This window comes from Papio anubis, chromosome 11 (assembly GCF_008728515.1).
Source record: "Papio anubis isolate 15944 chromosome 11, Panubis1.0, whole genome shotgun sequence".
NCBI classification, from domain to species: domain Eukaryota; kingdom Metazoa; phylum Chordata; class Mammalia; order Primates; family Cercopithecidae; genus Papio; species Papio anubis.
The window spans coordinates 16,317,639-16,332,287 of record NC_044986.1 but is presented as its reverse complement, the minus strand read 5'-3'; the positions used below and the strand labels follow the sequence as shown (position 1 = coordinate 16,332,287).

At 38.4% G+C, this 14,649-nt stretch overlaps 1 protein-coding gene across 1 annotated transcript in view; it reads right to left on the bottom strand.

Moving 5' to 3' along the window:
• The window catches only part of SHTN1 (shootin 1), a 120,142-nt gene that overhangs the window by 23,822 nt on the left and 81,671 nt on the right, over positions 1-14,649 (bottom strand). Inside the window, 3 exon segments of the mRNA XM_003904303.5 lie at positions 2,861-2,914; positions 6,421-6,530; positions 12,497-12,579. Of these exon segments, the coding sequence (XP_003904352.2) occupies positions 2,861-2,914; positions 6,421-6,530; positions 12,497-12,579 (247 nt within the window).

Sequence of the window (14,649 nt, the reverse complement as noted above, 5' to 3'; positions counted from 1 at the left end):
TGAGTAAACTTTCAATACAAGGGCAATTGTGGAGGAAAGAAAGGTTTCTGCATGACTCTCAACTGAAATGATGAAGAACTCAGCTAATAAAATACCAAGACTATTTTAGTTATCTCTTTATATTAGAAACATAAAATTTGAGAATCAGAAATTAACTGAGAAACTGTGGTACATATAATTCCTTCACTTTATAGAAAAGAGAATTCAAACTTAGTGAGCCTCAGGGTCTAGGGAGTGGTCCCACAATAAGTCACTGATAGGGCTGGATCTAGCACTTAGATTTCCCAAGTCCGAAACCAATACTCTTTTCCTACTTCAAACCACTGTGATCATTTAACAATCTTAGGCCCCACGCTAGTCAAATGTTCATAATACTGACTAATCTAATTGTCAGGCAAAATTAACTATTCAAAAACTTCTGGGTATTTTGGAAAACTGAAGATGTCTGAAAAAGACCCATATAATTTTTTAAAAGTTGATTTTAGTTCTTTGATTTACAGCCAACCGAAATTGAGAAGAGAATTTTGATTTGTATCAATCTATTCTTCAGAAATCACCACTGTCACTTAGAGTGGCTTTTTAAGTAACTGGGGTGACTCAAAAGGTTTCATTTCCTAAACCTCAAAACCTTCTGTGACTATGAGAAATGGACTATACATATTTTTATCTACAAAATACCCAGCTTTAAAACTTAAGTGGAAGCAGGTTTGGAAAAAGGAGGTCAGTCAATACTGAGACATTAAAAACTGGCTTGAAAATTGTTCAACTCAGAAAACAGAATAGGGCTTTGAAACTCCCCCAAACCAGAGACTTGTTTTCTACCTGTGGGCTAACTTAGCAGAAGGCCAAATCACTAAGTCTTACAACTTGGGTCACATTCCATTTCATCAAAAAATAACCCACACTGAGCTTCTTTCTGGTTCTGTTCCACAATAGAACCAAACCCAGTGTTTCTTGGTTTCTTGACAACTCCTGGTACCAGTGCTTGTGTTTTTCAGTACACAAAATGCAGGCTTTTTGTGTTCATCTTAATTGTTTCTTACATGCCTTGATTGTGAGGTTGGCACCATGTGTTTTACAGGGTACTAACTTCAATAATCGAACTAGTCTGAACTTCAGCAACAAGCACCACCAAAGACCCAAATGTCTGGCACGTTGAGCTAGGAGCTTTCTTTTTCTCTTTTTTATAAGAATGTGTGTGGTTTATAGGCTCCAGGTGACAGGGAATTACAAATAGTCCATCCTCCCTCAAAGAAACTTCTATGGGGGAAGAGGAGAACTGCCACTTGGCAAAGAGTAGGGGAGAGAATCATGAGTTCTACTTTTAAAAAAACTTAAGGTAAAGAAATAATATCGTCAGAGTAGTAACTCCTAGTGATACATTAATGCCAGGTAAGGCGGTGAGATCTAAAGATAGATCCAAGGCAAGAAGGATGGGGCAATTTGCATTAAAAAAGATGTCTTAAACTTTTTTATAATTTATAAATTATTTCACGAATTTCTCTCCTTGAAGTGGCACAAAATTATGGTGAATAAGGTATTTAAGAGTAATGCTGTAATTCAGTAAACTTGCTACCATCCAGCATTCTCAGAGAATGGGATATCTTGGCTAATCAAATATTATCATATGTACCTCATAGAAATGTCTGATTTTCAAAATTAACCTAATTTTTAAAAAGTCAAACTCAGTATAGTCTACGCTTTCACTGTTGACCAGAACCGTGCCCCAGGGGACATCTTTATGAATATGAATTAGCATTATAACACAAACATAACAAAAGAGACTGTCATAGGGAGTTCTCCTCAATAGAACACTGAATAACAGACTTTTCTGATCAAAGAATCCATTAGATAATCACCACACGCTTTTTCAATGGCTTTAATACATTATTCTGTAGGTAGGCCACCACTGTTAGCCAGTGATACACCTCTCTTCAGTGCTAATCCCACTCACTTAAAACTAAAGCAAACTAATTAAGCCATTCTGGGTTAAGTCTACTGTTTAAAGACATGCTTGATGAAAATAATCCTGTTTACCACAATTATGTGGATGTCTACATGCAATGCATAATTAGCACAGCAACAACAAACATGCGAGTATTCAGTCCTGTACCTCCGCCCCCATGTTTGTTGACTTACTGTGCATAATAACTGGGATTGGGACTGAAACAGGATCTGAGAATAGAGCTCTTAGTATCTGAAACATTTTCTAAGTGAGGCATCTGTCTCTGACAGCAACTGCTGGAGAGTGCAGTAGCCGCTGATTCCACGGCAAAAGCTCACAGTTTGAAAAGCAAAAATATGACTAGAAAGGGACACAAAGCATGCTCTCCAACCGTCAGAAAATAAAATTAGTAACATAAAAAAGGGCCTCTTATTTTATTCCTCAATTTATCATCAAATAATTGTTTCGACTGTGAGGAAAGGCAGACTGTGACCCTGTTAAAAAGATATTTGGGGAGGCGCTTAGCTTCACATTTAGGATTCTCCTTTTAGGCTTCAAAGTAAAGCATTATTCATCTATTGTATTTCTGTTTTTCATCAACATGTACGGATCCTTACATATGGCCAGACACTTCATCTTCAAGCTGTGATGCCAGGATTGGAGGGCAAGAACAGGAAACCATGACTTTGGTGAAAGTGTAACCACTCTTTTAGAATAAAAACAGCACAGTGTTATTTGATACATTATTAACATATGTGATAGAGCAGTCTGTAAGCACAATCAAACTGGCCAAAGACGAGGCTAATTATAAATGGGAATAAAACACACCACAAACAACTCACAAAACAACAGATTTTAAAATACTCTCCTTTCATTTCCCCATTAGCTAAACAATAAACCGAAATCTATTCTTACCAGTATTCCCTTTAGTTCATCCACTGCACTTTCACAGCCTTTAGAAGATTCTGGCTATAATTTTAAAAAGAAAGAAAAATTACTGAGTAATTCAGTTTTAAGATACTAAACAATGATTTTTACATGGCAAAGTATTAGTAGCCTTATATTGGTAATATATATGACTATGTATATTGTTAAATTAGGTCTATGTCTTAAGGTTAGGAAAAAATACTAGCCATGTTAGTGCTCTCAAGTAGCAGTTAAACAAAAAAGAAGAAGTTATATTCAAAGCGAAAGGAGACAAGCTACCCTCTTCTAAATACCATATTGTTACCTCTTGATTATTATCATAGAGAAGATTTGGTAAACATCAGATTTCAAAGGTCTGATTCCAAATTATTCAGAGCTTCTTACAGTAAACTGTTCTCCACCGGCATTGCTGGACTCTGCCAGCAAGCAGGGACTAGGAAGAAGGCAGTGCAGAGCAGAAGCAAGCCACAGGGCAGAAACCCTCTCTCAGCTCCACAAGCTATGGGAGGAGGTCAGCTTACAGGGGCCTGGCATGTAAGAATTTCCCAACAGGACAGAGTCCAGAGAGCAGGGTCCAGCAAAGCACCAGAAAGTTAGCATGGCTGGCTGCCAGAGCAGTCACAGACCTCAGAGGAGGGGCAGTCCAATCACTCATCTTGGAGGGAAAGTCAGGCTTGAGCAAGGTAGTATTTGACTTAGGTGTGTTGATTACAAGCTCAGCTCTCTTCTGGCCATACCACGGACAAAACGACTTGAAGTAAAATTCTGGGTGTGATTTGCCTGCCCCACAATACGTAACGATCTCTGCAGATCACTCAACTAATTAATGGAGGGAAAATTTCGCATGAGAACCTCATGAAAAGTAAGTTCAGAAAAGACTTCTGATCTCCCTCGTACCACTTCCTTTCACGAAGGATAGAGATGAAGGGGAAACTTGCCAGATACAGTGAAAGGAACCCCTTGAGCCTCCTATTCCTGGAGAAGAGGTAAGGTTATAGTCTCTCTCATCAAAAAATGAGAGTGAATCAACAGCAACCTATAATCCTTTCCTCTCAAAAACAGAATCTAAAAATAAGATCCTACTTCAAATTTTAAAAACAGAGAAGTAAGAGAGAGAGAGGTTTGCTGCTCATGTGCAAAGCTAAGGCATTCAGCTCTCATAGCGCAGATTTTCTGTGAAATACACATGCCCTTAGTGCCAGTCAATAAGCACTAAGACACTAATTTCAACCACACTGGCACCAACACCACCACCAAAGGAATTTAGAAAATAAGCGGTTAAATTAATATTCTCAAGGCAGGCTTGACTTCTGCAGGTCAACCCTTCAGGTGATAAGCTGTGACGTTCAAACAAATGCCCTGCCTTTAGGCATACCCGAAAGTGCTGCCATGCCACTCAGGCTGCCCTCTGACTGCACAAGCCTTTTGCACCCTGGACCACAAAATGTCACCATCTGTGACATTTCAGGAGAGCCCTGATGGTACTAGGGGAAGACGTCTGTCCTCAAGCATGCAGCGACCATTTGTTTTAAAGGTTATTGACCAGGTCATTCAGCACTATATCTGCACAGTTTAGGATTACCAGCAAGAAAACCCAGTCGTCCACTGATCCTTGCTCAGTTGCTTCCCAGAGTTTGAATTGACATTAAATAATGTGTAACTGCAGGAAGAGTCATGGGAAGAAAGAAAAAGCACAAAGTGATATTCTGAAAATGAAAGTATGTATGGAACATTGCTTATGATTTAAGAAGTTTTCAACCTTTTTCTTTCGAAACTAATTTTGCTTCTTTATGGCATTGCGTTTTTCTCTAGTAAATAGTTTGGTTTTGCTTATTCTTTCCATAATTAGTGGTGATGTGAAAGTCATAAAAATGGATTCTTTTTCAAAGGTGGCACTCAGACCTTGCATTTTAAAGTATTTTCACACTTTATTCCATTTGATCTTGACAACAACCCCATGTGTCAGATAAGACAGGTGCTGTCTCCATCTTGAAGAGAAGAAGTGTGGGGAAGCTGGGTGACAGTGCCAGGGCCCAACTCCAACAGCTCTGCTCTTCACTCTCTTGCCAGACACCAGCACTGGGCCAGCTGTGCCAGATCATTCTACACACTCAGCTTCTCCTCCACTTTTACATTTCATCCTTTACTTAGAAAACTGCTTTCAGATCATTGGCACAAGACTGAACTATTTTACGTGGTTGGCTGAAGCTTCTGTTTCCTTAGATGCAAATTTACTCTTGGAGTTGAGTATTCTTTTCCTCTTTCCAATCCTTTCCCACGTACAGCCCACACTATAGCCCCTCTCGCCTTACATGGCTATTTTGCCTGCCTGTGACAAAGTGGCAACTTAGAAAACCCATCAGAGGCCAGGCACGGTGGCTCACACCTGTAATCCCAACACTTTGGGAGGCCAAGGCGGACAGATCACGAGGTCAAGAGATCCAGACCATCCTGGCCAACATGGTGAAACCCCGTCTCTACTAAAAATACAAAAATTAGCTGGGCTTGGTGGCGGGCACCTGTAGTCCCAGCTATTTGGGAGGCAGCGGCAGAAGAATCGCTTGAACACAGGAGGCAGAGGTTGCAGTGAGCCGAGATTGCGCCACTGCACTCTAGCCTGGTGACAGAGTGAGACTCCGTCTAAAAGAAAAAAGAAAGAAAGAAAAAAAAAAGACAAAACCCTCAGAATGTGTACTGAACAGTCATAACACTGGGGGACGTTCACGCAGTTGAGGCAGGGCAGCCTCGAGAGGGAGAAATAACCAAACCATAAAGGTTAGTGAAGAAGGGGAAGGAAGAAGGGGAAGTGGAAGAAGAGAAAGAACCGGTCAGTTCATACCTAATTAGAGAGAAGAAAGAATATTTTTCAAGAAAAATGTTTAAAACTATTATTGGGCTTATTGAAATGTAACAGATATACAAACAAAGGCAGGGGAGACATCATGAAAGGGACTCTAAGCGCCTCCACAGATCCTGGAGCACTCGCTGTGGTCTAGTTTAGAAGAGAGTTTTTCTCCTTGAAGTGACTTGGAAAACATTTGTGAAATTAATGAAAACAATCGTATAAGTCTCACTATTTTCCCCAAAGTTGTCCTGGTTTTGTTCTGCTGTTATTATGCGATTCCGTCCACTATAATAGAAGCCTCAGAAAGGCGAGGGTGTTTGCCTATTTTGTTCACTACTTTATCCCCCGTGCCTAAAACAGTATCTGGCGCATAGTAGATAATCAGTGGAATCATACAAAAGAATCAGGAATCAAAAGAAAGGATGTGATCATTGTTATTTGTTTGGTGTAACAGTTCATATCGCTGTCTCTCGTAATGAGACGACAGCACCCCCAAAAGAACATGGCTTCCATTTTATACTGATTTAGGTTCACCATGGATCCTCCTGAAACATGCTTATGTGGAAGTAAAAGTTTTTGTGACACGTTAGCTTTATCCTAAGATTTGACAGTGAGTCCTGATGCAGTTTTCATCAAATTTCAAATCTGTACATTTAAAAAAGGAAGTATCAAGCAGGGAAAAAAGCATTTAGTCACTCCATACCTTTGTCTTCGGTCTGACTGTCTGATTAACGGGTCTAAGATGAACTCCCTTTTTAATTCTATCCATCATCTCTTCAACTGCTTGCCTCTTTAGATCTGTGACTTCTTCAGCTGTTCAAAGAACACATACATAAATCCTCTTATGTTACAAGAAAACAGCTACTTCCTATTTTTTGGTGACTTGGATAAATTACACTACATAATTAATCACGGTCATTTTTCATTCCCAGTTGCAGAACACTAAAAATTTACTAAGGTTAATAGCTATCAGGTAGCAACATTTAAAGGAAAAACTTTTACAGAAAAAAATCTGATCAGAAAAATAAGAGTTATAAAAATCTGTAGCCTGGATCCAAGTCAGTATTGTCTTGCCTCTGTCAACAAAGTAGACTTTGTTCATTTGTCAACATTTTTCCAGGTCTTTAAAATCCCAACTTTGTGCCTAATCCCAAATAATCTTTGTCTCAAAGATGTTTTTACAACTTACTGTACATCCTATGTCAAAGAAATCAGCCCAAAAAAGAAACAACTACCAGAAATCCATTAGGGGAAAAAAAGATGAAATAGATGTTTTTCTTGTTGGAATAAGTCTATAGTCAAAAGACAAACAGCAAGTAAATAAAATCTATTTTTAAATTGCCATCTTTTGTTTAGGAATCATATGGAAAGGAAACATTTAAGCAAACCTTTCTCAAGTCTTTTTAAATTGTCACTGTTAAAAGAAAACACATGTAGCAATAATTGCAATTAAGTAATTACATTTGATTTTAAAATTCAACTATCTATTGTTTAAACTTGCCACTACTTTGCTGCAAAAAAAAAAAAAAAACATAAATAAAAAAGAGGTGGAGATGTGTATCAATTGGATGAATGTAACTGAGGTGAACTTAAACTGTTCATCAGAAAAGTGAAATGTCTCTCTTGTAGAATAGCTTGAGCAAAATCACAGAACCATTTCAGAACAGTTATCACCATTAATGCAGTTCTAGGTCTTGTGTTTACCTCCATCTAGCTCACTGCAGCCTACATATTTGAGTTTATCTCATAGGGACCTTCCAATTATTGTCTTTAATAGACTCTACACTGCCTGGCAATATGGTGGGCACTCAACAAGTCTCTGCTGACTATTGGCTTCTGAAGTTTCTGCTTTAAATGGCTACTAATGTCTTTACGATTTGAGTAGAAATGACTAAACCCCAAAAGGCTGGCTTCTAAATGCAGGCAATCACTACTGCATCCCCAAGCCAATTAGCTCCAGTATCAGGCTTTGCAGTAAGGAGGCCTTATTATGGCTTCTTTTTCTGCTACAAGGCCAGACTCCATTTCAACCCTGGGTAGCCATTCCTCTTGTGTAAGTGCCTAGGGGAGCAACTAAGAGAGACCAGAAGTTTCCATTATCCTCATCTCTACAAGTCCACAAAGAGGGATCACTGCCATATTCACTGTATAACCTAGATTTTCTGATACCATCCTAACTTCAAAGAGAATTGTCAACCTCAGAAGCCATTGAAATGCTGAGAATTAAAATCTCTTAACATCTAAACAACAGTTTTCAGATCCAGAAGTCAAAACAAGTATCTTTTGCCAAGCAACATGGGAAACATGGTCACCAAAGTTAGAACTCATCTACCAGTAAATGAAAGATGACTAAACTGTGGGTTGATCAATCATGTGCCCTTAAACAGCATTTTCTTAGGCAGCTTCTTCTGATGGTTCACAAACATCAACAAAGGAACAGATAAGTAAATTATGATGGGTAGAAATTCATTCATTTATTCAATCATTCATTCCTTCATTCACTCACTCACTCACTCACTCAATATCTGCATATGTGTTGTGAACTACACAGTGCTTTTGCTGACCCTATTCAAAACCCAGGGAGACAAAACCCAGATCTGCCATCCAAGCATCTGGTATGGGTGTGGGATTTATTCCTGAGAATCTAGAAAATACTTTTTTTTTTTTTTTTTTGAGATAGAGTCTTGCCCTGTTGCCCAGAGCTGGAGTGCAAGGGCACGATCTCGGCTCACTGCAACCTCCAACTCCCAGGTTCAAGCAATCCTCCTGCCTCAGCCTCTTGAGTAGCTGGGATTATAGGCGCGTGCCACTATGCCCAGCTAATTTTTGTATTTTTAGTAGAGATGGGGTTTCACCATAGAAAATACATTTTTAAAACATTTGATTTTTCAGAAAGTCTGCCATTTTGAGTCTAGGAAGAGCTGCATGGTAATAGGAACACCGCCTACAAACAGATTAGCACTCTGTAAGGAATGACTGAAACCCAATTAAATGCACCATACAAAAACTAATTAAGGCAGACAGATGGAGAATTATGGCCAACACCATTCAAATCTGCTACAGCATCTAACATAGCAGGAATTTAAAGTAGTTTCTTATATTTGCTTGCCAGAATCATAGTGATAATTCAGAGACGTGCCACTATCTGTATTGTGTACAGATTATAAACCAGGCTTTAATTTCTCAGTCTTTTTCAAATGTAAAGGCTGAATTGGTTTTAAGGAAAAGAAATCATTCTTATCAGATTCCCTACTCAGGCGCAATACAAGAGCAATGCGAGGTTAGCCACACAAGCTTTCTCTCTTGCCGATCCTGTTTTTGACCTAGCAAAAAGCAATCTATATGAACTTCTAAACTATTAAGCAGTTCTAATAAATCTGCAAGAATCACCTACAGAGAGCTCATGGTATATTTTGTAATTCTTTCTGCAATCACACAGTTGGTAATTGTCTCACAAAAGCATGTAATCAAGGGGACAATAGAAATATGCAGGATACTGGAGATTAAAGAAAAGGGACAAATGAAGACAACAGGTCTAATGTTATTGAACTGCCACAGGAAAATGAAATCAAATGCTCTTTGAGTTAGTGCTTCAAGGTCAGTCTTGGATCAGAAAGCTACATGTAATTAACTGGGGCTTAAATTTTAAGATCCACTTGAAAAATAAGTTAGTTCCTTTAAAAAAAAAAAAAAAAAAAAAAGACCCACAGACAAAACCATCACCTGATTACTAAATAAAACCTTCTGTTATTACCTCAAAGAAAAAAAATGAATTTCCAAATTCCACAGGATTACTATTTCACTAACTTTTTTTTTTAAGGTAATAAAAAAAAAAAATCTTATGCCACCATGATGTACCAAATTTCTAAAGAATACATTATAGTTGAATTAAGTTCAAATCTGACATCAGGTCATAAAGTTAAAGAAATTTCCTTAGCTACAATAATCACAAGAACCTGTGGGATGAGGATTCCCTTTGCCCCTCCCACATGATGGCTAGTACCTTTTCCATGTTTTTCCATGGTAACATTTTGAGTATTTTCTGTGATGGATACTACTCTAAACACTTTTCACATTGTGAGACTCACTAATTCTCACAACAATCCTGTGAAATAGGAAGTACTATTATCCCCATCTACAGATTAGCAAATCAAGGCACAGCAAAGTAAGAAAATACCAACAAATTAATGACCTGAATGTATGATTAACAGTAGGCATACTTTTGAAATCCAGAACTGGCCTAATAAATACATTCTTGTCAAAATCAGAGTTATTATCTCCAGAGTGTAATGATCTCTTACATTCAATTCTTAAAACTATCTATAAAATATTCTGCAGTCTTTCTTTACAGTGAAGTTTTTTAGAGCCATAAGTAAGGAGTAAACGTTCCCCCACTTATAAACTCTGAAAACCTCATCAACTGTAAGTTAAAAGCCATCGTAAGATGCTAACCTAAGAAAGAAAACACAGTGAATGTGAGACAAGTCACTATGTTATAAATGCAAACCCCAAAGTGTCACAGAGAATTCCAATGTTTGATGCCTGACATTAATTCATCATGCATTTAATCATTGATTTATTCACTCAACAACTATTTTTTCAGTGTGACCTATTAACAAGACACTATAAATAACTGCCTTGCCAGATAGAAAGAGGGTACTGCTTCAGCCACGTGTGAGTACAGTATGTATTATTCAACGCTGTATGATTTTTAGGGTTGCTCCAGTCTAAAAATCTCAAGAGCAACTTCTATATTGGTAACTCTACTTAGAATCCCCAAATAGCAATCCGGTAGCCCAAGGATGTGTGAGAAAATACTGTCACATTTCATGAATTATAAATAAATATCATTTTTGTAAGAAAAACTGTATAGTTCCTAAAATTGGGGGTTAAGAAATTTTAGAATAATTTTTCTTTTTAATTTAAGCTGCTATCAAAGTTGACAAGCTGATGATGTGATTTACTTGGAAGGAAAATTCATTTTATTCCCATTTCCCCCCAATCCTCTAAGATATACCAATTGTCTCCCCCGAAAAAATTGAAACAAAATTTAAATTACAGCATCAGGAAACGCTAACAGCCAGTAACCCAAGAGCAGGGCTGCCCAGCAAATCACCAAAGGCGGAACTGCTTCAGAATCCTGCAATGCCTTGTGCAATGCAGAATTTGCCTTACAGCCCCATTAATGTACAGAGGAATAGAGTCCAAAGGATTGCAGAAGGCAGGCACAGAAAGCCAATTCTTAGAGACGAAATCAGCTTTCATTTGTAATGGTGCTGCAAGATTCCTGCTAAGAGACAAAAAACGAAGTCCAAACTTCAATTCATTCAATATGCATGAAAGCAGGGGGATGCTGCCGAGAAGAGTAAACCCTCAAAGAGCTTACAATCTGCTCAGGGGAGAGAGGTGGAAATGACTCAAACACCACAGCCAGAGTAGAGGTAGGGAGTGGGACATTAAATCCTTAAAGTAACAGAATTTAAAGCAAAATGCTGTCACAATGCATGGTAATGAGCTACTCATGTGTTCGAAGAGTCTGGAACACAGCAGCTATCTGCCCCGAATCTGCATGGAGGCTATGGAGTTAGAACAGCAGGCACAGAGGACCAAGATCTGGCCCCCTTGTTTTAAGCCTTTGCTGTCACTGTGGGTGCACACCAAACCGACTCCAGTGCATCTAGCCACTTGCTGGCTCTGCTCAATGGGAAGGCCCTTCTCCCTCCAGTCCCATCTAATCATTGTCCTGTGTATCTCTATCTCCAGTGAACCAGAGTCCTGTGAATTTTACCTCCCTAAATAGTTCCTGAATTCATGCATGTCTCTCTACCCCTGCTGCTACCACCCTCATCGAAGCTACCATCAACATTCATCTGAATGACTGCAATAGTCTTCCCTCATCCACCCTCATCCATTTACAGTCTGTTCTCTCACTGCAGCCAGTGCGATTTTTTTTAAGGACAATTCTCATCATGTTATACGTCTGCTTAAAACTTCTACTGCTCTTAGGAGAAATTCCAGAACCTTGACCTTGACCTCCAGAATCTGGCTCCTGCCTACCTATTAGACCTCCTCTCTTGGCCACCTCTCATGTTCCAGTCATATCAACTTTCTTTCAGTTTCCTAATATACCAAGTTCCTTCCTGGACACTTTGGACCTTTGAATCCGCTGCTCCTCTATTTGAAATGGTTTTACCCTAAACACCACCCATCCAACCCACCCAATGTTCTAAAGGTGCAATTACTCAGCTTGAACATCACTTTTAGACACCAGCAGTCCACTTCCACTATCTCTTAGCACCGTGTACTCCTCCTTAATTGTATTTAAATAACTACATATTTACTTGTTTACTTCCTGCCTAGTTACACTAGAATGTAACTTCTATATCGTGTATCTCCAGCACACAACAGTGGAGTAGTACATACTAAGTGTTTGACAAAGTCCCAGGTCACTTGCTACCAACTCTAAGAAGTCTTGCCCCAAATCCCTCATTTGGAATTACTCCCTCTCTCTCCAGTACACTCCAAGGTACCCTGACCTTTAATGAAAATATATTTGCCAGTATGTCTCTCATTACAGTGAGGTGTGGGTGTTTATCTCCTCTAGATAATAAACGACAGGAAGGCAATGACAGTCACTGGTTCATTCTTATAGCTGTTCAGTGCTTTATACTATAAATGTTATACAACAACATGTTTATTGTCAAAGAACTTAACAAACATGTGAATTGCCCCCAAGTCGTACACCGTCAAGCACTTACACCAATGGAAGTGATGCTTACTTGCTTCTGGTTGAGTTGCCTTTTCTTTCTTAGCACCACTGCCACTGGGGTGGGATCGTTTCCTGATCATGGACATGAGGGATCTTTGGGAGAAAGAAAAAGATCAACAGGAGATTACTGGATACCTAGATCCTAAATAATCAGTAAAAATCTCACTCTTTGGTAGGTGCATGAATATACAACTACAATTTAAGTCGTCTACTTTCTATTTTTAATAATATTAAAGTTTTCATCACTTTACAGAAGAGAAACACATCTCATCCTCTTCAGTATAAAACCAAACTAATTATTGGAGAAAGTACACTGCTATAACTAATAGTAAAATGCATACAGACTTAACAAAGGAAAACAGACAAAAAATTTCAATACACATATATATAAAATTCAGAAATAGTTATCTATGTACTATGTTGGGGGGAGAGAAGAATGAAAGAATTAGGGAGTGTTTCATAGTAAGAAGTGTATGTTATCAGTACATACCTATTTGTGAACTATGGGTATAAAAACATCTGAATCCACATGATGTAGACCAAATACAGATAAAACATATTTACACCACTCTCTCTGGCCCATTTAAAAACAAATCTATGTAAAATCAAATTATGATAAATTTGACTATACTAAAATTGTATCACCTTTGATATGCAGAATAAAAAGACAAGGATATATAACGAAATTCTACAGGTCAATGAGAAGAAGCGCATAATCCAAAATGGAAAAGAACCTTGCAACTCCAAAAAAGATGTCCAAATTTCCAATACATATACAAAAGAGGTGCTTGACTTCATTAGCTGTTAGGCAAACACAAACCCACGCTGGGATATCACTATACATTCAGCAAACAGACAAAATAAATCTGGTAATATCAAGTGTTAGTGGGTCTGTGGAGTAACAGAAGTTCTCAAACCAAAGAGGATATATAAATTAATAGTACATTCCACTCTGGAAAACTCTTTGTAATTATCTAGTAGAGTAAAAAATATATGTATCTTATGAGCCAGTGATTCCACTGCCACATATCCTACAGAAAGGCAAGCACTTGTGCACCAGGATACATGAACAAGAATGCTCATGAAGAATTTCCGTAATTCCCCAGAACTGGTAATAACTCAAATGTCCATCAGCACCACAATGGATAAGTACATTCTGAGACTTTCATAAAGTGAGTTAGACACCAGTGAATATGAATGGACTTAAGCTACACAACAGATGAATCTTACACAATAGCATAGAGTAGGCTGGGAGCTGTGGCTCACACCTGCAATCCCAGTACTTTGGGAGGCCAAGGTGGGCAGATCACCTGAGGTCAGGAGTTCGAGACCAGCCTTGCCAACATGGTGAAACCCTGTCTCTACTAAAAATATGAAAAAATTAGCTGGGCGTGGTGGCGGGTGTCTGTAATCCCAGCTACTTGGGAAGCTGAGGCAGGAGAATCGCTTGAACCTGGGAGGCAGAGGTTGCAGTGAGCCAAGATCGCACCACTGCACTCCAGCCTGGGCAACAAGAGCGAAACTCCATCTAAAAAAAAAAATACATATATAAATAAATAAAAATAATAATGTAGACTAAAAAGAGCAAACCACAATGATACATAAAAATTCCAATTATATAAAGTTCAAAACCAAGCCATACAGATATTTACAGTAGTTTAGGGATACATGTTAGACAGGAAAATTTTTCTTCAATAATGCAAGGAAATGATCACCATAAAAGACAGCGATTAGAGAGAAAGGTGCTTATCTTTGGAAAAGGATCAAAGGAAAGAATTAGGGTGCCAGTATTGCCTATTTCTTGATGTGGAGGGTGATTACACAGATGTTCACTTTAACATTATTTTAAAACTGTCCATTGGCTTGTGTACACATCTGCATATATTATCATTTCCTCCATAAAATGTTTCCAAAACACGAGTGAATCAATAATTTTTGAATTCCTTCAGCTGCATCATAAATGAACTCAGTGTGGTGAACTGTATTTGCAAAACAGTCCAGCAATAGAAAACAAATACTTGGAGGATAAGAAAGGCATAATGTTGCCCTTAGGAAAAGGGGCAAATGGATATACAGAGTAACGCTTGTTCAGAAGATATCACCACCCAATGCTTCTTTTTTATCCTTTTTTTTTTTTTTCTGAGACGGGGTCTCACTCTGTTG